Source organism: Pteropus alecto, unplaced genomic scaffold (assembly GCF_000325575.1).
Source record: "Pteropus alecto unplaced genomic scaffold, ASM32557v1 scaffold75, whole genome shotgun sequence".
Classification (NCBI taxonomy): Eukaryota; Metazoa; Chordata; class Mammalia; order Chiroptera; family Pteropodidae; genus Pteropus; species Pteropus alecto.
Window position 1 is genome coordinate 29,766,367 of NW_006440638.1, and position 6,081 is coordinate 29,772,447.

Sequence of the window (6,081 nt, forward strand, 5' to 3'; positions counted from 1 at the left end):
CCTGGTGGTTCTGCCCTCAGCTGGCCTGTCCCCTGGGTTCCTGAGCAGGCACAGAGCAGGTTTGCTGAGGCTCTCCCTGGCAACAACTCAGACCTGCCCGCCTCAGCCATCTCCTCCCGCAGGAAGAAAATTGAGTTCCCTGCGCCTGATGGCCACCAGCTCTCTGTCCTCTGATAAATTTAGCCACATCCCTGATATCTTCCCTCTTCCCCCTAGAGTCTCGCCTCTAGGCTAAGGCCAAGGCCTTCCCAACCATCTCCAGCACAGACACCCCAACCCCCATCTCCTCCACCTCCCTCTTCCCCCTCCCCGCTGCCTCTTTCTCCTCAATTATCGACGGTTTGAGTCTCTCCTATCTCACCCTACAATGCCCATGACCCTGTCCCCTTTTCACTACCACTCAGTTTCTTTTTACTTCTTATCCCACCTGAACTTAAGCTATTATTGCATGTACATGTGATTCTAAAAATAACATTTTCATGGCAGAAAATTTGGGCAAGTAAGAAATAGCGGAAGCTAAAACTCATTAATGATTGTACCACTTGTAAGTTCCCACTGTCCACAGTCTGGTGTGGCGCCTTCTCCACCGCTCCCTGCCTGAGACTGGGGTCACGTATTCATACTATTCTGCGCACAATCATATCACATGGTCTACACCGCCTGAAGCTGCTGAATCTATTCATCATCCCCTTCCTCACACCCCCATGTGCCTGTCCTTGTCAGCCAGGCTCTGGCCTCTTCATGCCTCCAAATGTCTTTTTCCAAGGTCACTAGCACCTTACTTGTCACGTTCAAGGGATACATTTTGCAGCCCCATCTCAGTGAAGTCGCTGTTAAGTTTGGCCACTACCTCCCTCTTGTGCCCCGGCCCCCACTCTCCTGGTCTTCCTCCTCCTCTCTGAACGTTCCTTGCCCTTCTCTATCTCCTTTGGGGTTCCTCTTGCCTTGCTTCTTAAATCTGTGCTCTCCGTGGCCCCTTGTTTGGCCCCGCCCTCTTTCCACACCTGTCCCCTGGCTCCACCTGTTTCCTCCACATCGTCCTCCCTCCAGCCCAGACTTCTGCCTGTGGCTTTAGCCTCATCCACCAGTGGAACATTTCCTCCAGGAAGCACACAGATCCTGTAAGCCCAACAGCCCCAACTGAGCTGTTCCTCGCCCCTCTGTCCTCTCCATGTACCTCCCCAGGCCCCTCTGCCTGCACCCCATACACTCACTCACATAGATATTGATCATTCCTCTTGGCCACTTCTTCCACCTCTGCCCTGGCTCAGTCATGCTCCCCATGCCCCTCAGCCTTCTCTGATTACATGTGCTTTGGGGCTGGGGGCCCCCCATCTCTCCACCAAGGCCTCCATGGCCCCACCACCAACTCGATCTAAGATCTCAGGCAAACTGATAGTCCTCTTGGAACCTCAGTTTCCCTATCTGGCATCAGTTGGTCTCCAAGAAGCCTTATATGAGTTGCGGTGCAGTGGGAGTGTGCCTCAAGCCACCACTAGAGGGAGCTTTTCATCCAGTCTACAAGAGAAGGCCCTTGAGAGCAAAGGGGACTCCCTTCCGCCACTCTCCTGGGCTCTGACTCTCAGGGCTGGGGTATTAGGTACTGTCATGTGTATCCCCCAAGGGCTCAGAATGAAAAAGAGCAGAGCAGCATTCCCAGAGCCACACAGCAATTCGGGGCAGTGCTGGCCTCCGGGCCTCTGTGGGCTCCCACAGGCAGGAACTTGTCTGCCCATGTGGCTGCTAGGAGGGACCAGGCCTCAGAATACTCTCTCTTCTCCATGCAGGCTGGTCAGCCCCTGGGGTGGTGAGGCAGGAGGCTGTGGGAGCAATGGCAGGTACCTGGCCTATTGACACTCTGAGCCTCAGTTTCTGCTTCTGTAAAATTGGGATTATCACCTTCTTGCTGCATGAAGCTGGGTGAGGAAGCAGCATGGCTGCAAATGTTCGGGCCTGCAGTTGGCTTCTGGATTCAGGACACGGGGCTGCTCAAAACCCAGACTGAGATCCGGACAGACAACTGCCTCTCGCAGTGACATAGAGCCCCTGACTCCATCCTGCTGCTCCCACCTGGCCTTAGGAATCCAGGAGAACAGGCCCTTCCAGACACACTCCTTGTCTGAACTAAGGCCTCCCGGCCCCACCCATTAGCTCCTTGTCCCCTCTGGCCACCTGATCCCCTTGGGTCCTGCCTTGCTCCTACCTCCCTCTGGCCCTTTATATGGCCAGGAGCCCTGCCTTCTCTTGAGGATCACCTCTCCTGCCTCCTGGAGGAAGGGCCAGACCTGTGCCCGGGTCAGGCAGATGTAGAACGGACACCCTCCATTTGCTGGGTGACCTTGGATAAACTCTGCCACATCTTGGAGCCTCATTTCCCCTGCTTCATGGGGCTGGCGCCTGCCCCTGAGGTCTGTTCCTGGATCTCAGCAGGCACTCCATTGATGGGTACGATGACCTGGGATGCCCACGTGGGTGTCTGCCTTCCCCAGGCTTTGGAATGCTTTGCTCTGCCTGCCCCTCAGAGGACCCACCTGCGTGATGCAGGCGCCTGTGAAGGCCACGATCACGGCCACCACGTTGACTGTCAGCTGGAACTGCAGGAACTTGGAGATGCTGTCATAGACGTTGCGGCCCCACATCACTGCCTTGACAATGCTGCTGAAATTGTCGTCTGTTAGGATGATGTCCGAGGCCTCCTTGGCCACATCTGTACCTGCAATGCCCTGTGGGGACAGGGACAGGAGCCTGGGTGGGCTGACTGGGGAGGCGAGCCGCTCTAGCAACACTGTCCTCACCCCTTACATGTCCTAAGTCCTACACAACCCTGCACATACCCAACTGCCAGCCCAGCCAGATCACACAGGACATGCGCACATGTGTGCACAGATGCATATGCATGCACACAGATGCACACACACATCTACTCCTGATAGACCCAGCCCCCCCAGTCCAGCCCTCTGCCTTTGGGAGACCTCTCCCTGGCCCCTCCTTCCCTCTCCCACCCCAGAGCCATCAGTGCAGGGAGAGAGCAGCCCTTACCGAGGGGCCCTGAGGGCTAGGCTGAGCCTCGAGAGCACTGGGTGCACAAAGTGGGCAGTGGATGGGCTGAGTGTGAATTGGGGGTCTTGCACCACCAGCTCGAGGCTGTGTCATTTACATCCCCCTAATCCCCTGCCTACAAGCTCCTGCCGACGCTGCCCTAGGCCCCCTGCAAGCTGCTCCTACCATGGCGAAGCCCACGTCTGCCTTCTTGAGTGCGGGACCATCGTTGGTACCATCCCCCGTCACGGCCACCACCTGCCGCTGCTCTGTGTGTGTGCTGTCGATGATGCCTGTGGGGTGGGGTGGGAGTGTGCTCAGGGCCCTGGGATGCTCCCTGAGGCAGGGGCAGCATGGCCAGCCCTGATCTTCAGGAGGACCCTGGGCTGGGCACAGCCACCTCTCTGGCCCCTGCCCTGCCACCCCTACCCCTTGTGGTTCTTCCCAGCTCCAGGCTTGCCCTAAGCTCCCAGCACCTTCAGAGGATGTCAGGTGCCTTAGCTCGGTGCTGGTTTACAGCCCTCCATGGTCTGGGCCTGCTCCCCTCTCCAGCACCCTCGCTTCTCTCCGCAGCCCATGGCCATGCCAGCAGCCGCCCTGGCCAGAACCGCCTCCCCTCTGTGTGTGCTCCAGGGGCCCCTCTGTCCTCCAGGGACTGCAGGGTTCTGCCAGGGGCCTACCATGTGCTCACCCACCATCTTCTCTCTGGGAGGTCCAGTCACAGCTGAGGAGGCTTGGGCTGTGCCATTTGCCAATCACCCCTGACCTACTGTTCTGGCCTTGACCTCTCTCCAGACATTCATCCTCGATAAAATCCTCAACGAATAACAGAAGGAACAGGTGACATGTGAGCCCTGTCACTGAGCTGGGGCCAGTGGAAAAGGGTGGGTGAAAGATGTCCTCAATGGGCATGCGTGGAGTTTTTTGGCCCCCGAGCATGGGCAGGACAGAAATTTGAGGGTCAACCTTGACATGTCTCTCTCTTGTTCCGCACATCAAATGCATCGCCAAAGCCTGGGGTTCCTGGCTCCAAAATTTCACTGGAATCCTTCCGCTTCTCTCTGTCCCCGTCATTTCCATGGCCCCCTCACGAATCCCAGGCTCCTCCTCCAATCTGCACAGCTGCCCTCAGGTCTCTCTCTCTAACACGCGAGTCTGATCCTGTCCCACCAGCGCTAGTTGAGAGTCATTCTCTCACTGTCGGCTTCAGAATGACATCTGCATTCTTAGCTCCACTCACTCCAGTCCTGGGTAGTCAGAACTCTCCCATTCTCTGCTCTGTTCTTTTCTTACCCCGTGTACCCTCCTGGCCACCCCCAATCTGTGATTTAACTACAGGAATGGCTCTTGGTCCCTCAGAGCCAGCTCTGCTTGACCCTATCTTTGCACAGCCTGTTCCCTCAGACAGCCAGCCCTGTCACCCATCTGTAGTCTCGGCTTGGAGGCCACTTTCCCTGGGGAGCCTTTGTGACCCCTTGAGGACCCCTGTCTGCCTTAATCAGATCACTGCAACTCCCATCCATCCATATGTCTCCCTGTCCTGCACCTGGCAAACAGCAGCAGCCTGTGAAATGATGGAATGAGTTTCCCGACTTGGGGCACTGGACTTCCCTCCTCAACCCTCCAGCTCTTTGCAACTGTCAGAGCTCTATCCCTTCAAGGCCCAACTTCCAGACGTGTGCTCCAGGAGTCATCTCAGCTGCTCCTCCAAGCTGTTCCACTGCCCAGGACTATCTAGTCTCTGTCTACTTGGCATTTAAGGCCTTCGTCCCCACTGGTTCTCTTGGCCTGCCTGGGTGCTGCTCCAAGGCAGGAATAGAGCCAATTTTTTCTCTGGGGCTCCCCAGGCTGGCACCAGCTTTTCTACAGCCCTCCTATTACTCCTAGTAGAGGGAAGAGCTGGGAGGACACCTTCCACCAGACCCTTGTCTGCCAAATCCAGCGCTGGTATGGCCCTACCACTCTGCCGACATGGCCCTGCCGTGCGCAGTCACCAGGGGTCTTCCTGTGGTCACCGCTCATGGTCAAACCTCTGTCCTATTTCTCTGGACCTCTTAGCAGCTGTTCATGCTGTAGGCCACCCCTTCCTCCTCACCAGGCTTCTTTGTCTTCCTAGGCAAGAAAACGTCCTCCTGCCCTTCTGGCTGCCACTCCTTGGTCTTTGCTGACAGATTTCAGGCTCTGCCCATCACTCAGGTAGGAGGGTCCTGGGTTTAGCCAGCTCCTCTGTTCTCCCAGCTCAGCATAGCTCACCTATGTCTTTATCTCTGGCCCGCTCTCTCGCCTGAGCCCTGACTCCACGGCTGTTTTCTGGACACCTCCGCTTGGATGTTCGAGGGCCTCCAGCTCAGCCAGCCATACATCGAGTGTGTCAGTTTCCCCTCAAACGTGTCCTTTCTCTCGTAACTCTTAACACCAAGATGCCTGCTCAAAACCATGTGGCATGCTGGAACACAGCAGGCTCTCAAACAGGTGTAGACTGATGGAATCCTGGACCACACATCTTCCTCATCGCTCTACCACACCCAAACAATCACTGGGCCCAGGCCCTTCTACTATTCAAATGGTTCTCAGACCTGTTGACTTCCAGTCTACCTGGACCGTCACCACTCCAGCCCAGGCGTCACCTCTCAATTGGACAATCCCAGTGGTCTCTCTTCTTCCAGGCTACTTTCCGCACAGCAGGGAGTGAGCTTTCTCAAAGAGCGCTTCTCCCTTCAAGGCCCTCCCACACTCCCTACCCTGACAGTATAGGTCACTGGCCTGGTGTTCAAGGCCCTGCATGATCTAAAGCTGGCACCTCCTTCTCTAGTCTCCCTTTCTTTCTTGAGGTCCTGGCCCAGCCAACTGAACTTCTTTCCACTCCTTGAAGGTGCCTGGAATTCTTTGCCTCTGGGCTTTCACAGTGTAGTTAGTTCTCTGCCCTGCCTGAAACACCCTTTCTCCTGGACCGCATCCCACCTTCCATGACCTGTGATCTGACACCAGCAGAGGGTCCCAGATCACCCTTCTCTTCCACCAGTGCAGGCTTTAGCTCGATGT

At 56.4% G+C, this 6,081-nt stretch overlaps 1 protein-coding gene across 4 annotated transcripts in view; it reads right to left on the reverse strand.

The window, feature by feature from the left end:
* The window catches only part of ATP2B2 (ATPase plasma membrane Ca2+ transporting 2), a 209,665-nt gene that overhangs the window by 14,357 nt on the left and 189,227 nt on the right, over positions 1 to 6,081 (reverse strand). For all 4 annotated transcript variants that reach the window (XM_006917621.1, XM_006917620.1, XM_006917618.1 and 1 more), the window contains 2 exons: positions 3,226 to 3,332; positions 2,532 to 2,723 (listed from right to left, as the gene is read on the reverse strand). In XM_006917621.1, the coding sequence (XP_006917683.1) occupies positions 2,532 to 2,723; positions 3,226 to 3,332 (299 nt within the window). The remainder of the gene's footprint in view (positions 1 to 2,531; positions 2,724 to 3,225; positions 3,333 to 6,081) is intronic.